This window comes from Limulus polyphemus, unplaced genomic scaffold, assembly GCF_000517525.1.
Source record: "Limulus polyphemus unplaced genomic scaffold, Limulus_polyphemus-2.1.2 Scaffold14588, whole genome shotgun sequence".
NCBI classification, from domain to species: domain Eukaryota; kingdom Metazoa; phylum Arthropoda; class Merostomata; order Xiphosura; family Limulidae; genus Limulus; species Limulus polyphemus.
The window spans coordinates 420-955 of NW_013680198.1; the positions used below are offsets into that span (position 1 = coordinate 420).

Here is a 536-nt window from a genome sequence, read left to right on the forward strand (position 1 = left end):
TTGTGTTATAATTTGTTGTCATTCTAGAATGAAAGAGGGATAATTTATATTTATTTCCTAATTATTTATGGTGGTTATGAGATCGGTCAAATCTACCAAACTCATACAGAAACTTGTTAGTGAAAATAACAGATAAAATATAAAGTTTTTTTCTTAAGAAACATTCGATAACTATCTAGACATTATAAAGATTTCACATGTGCACCTCCAGCTAAGATGTGTTTTATTAACTGTTCTCGACGTCTGATCTGTATGCTAGTCTTGTTCCTTAAGGAACAACGTGCAGAAATACTAAACCCTGGATGTTTTTATTAATGTCAGTTCTGTTTCTTCAAATATTTTAAGTTTTTTAATATTTATCTGTTGAAAATCTATTTTTTTTTAAGCTAATTTGTGTATAGGTGTGCATGTATGTTTGTGACCTTTGGTCAGTAATCCATTACTTCTGACAACTTTTACTAGGCTGAAGTCCATTGATTTAGTGTGCATGAAGAAACTAGACAGCAAAGTGAACATCATCCCAATTATTGCTAAGT

General features: G+C 30.4%; 1 protein-coding gene across 1 annotated transcript in view; it reads left to right on the forward strand.

Moving 5' to 3' along the window:
* Window positions 1–432: 432 nt before the first annotated feature.
* The window catches only part of LOC106477365 (septin-2-like), a gene marked incomplete at its 5' end in the record, with an annotated part of 5,355 nt that continues 5,251 nt past the window's right edge, over window positions 433–536 (forward strand). Inside the window, one exon of the mRNA XM_013937943.2 lies at window positions 433–536. This exon is cut by the window's right edge and continues 3 nt beyond it. Within this exon, the coding sequence (XP_013793397.2) occupies window positions 433–536 (104 nt within the window).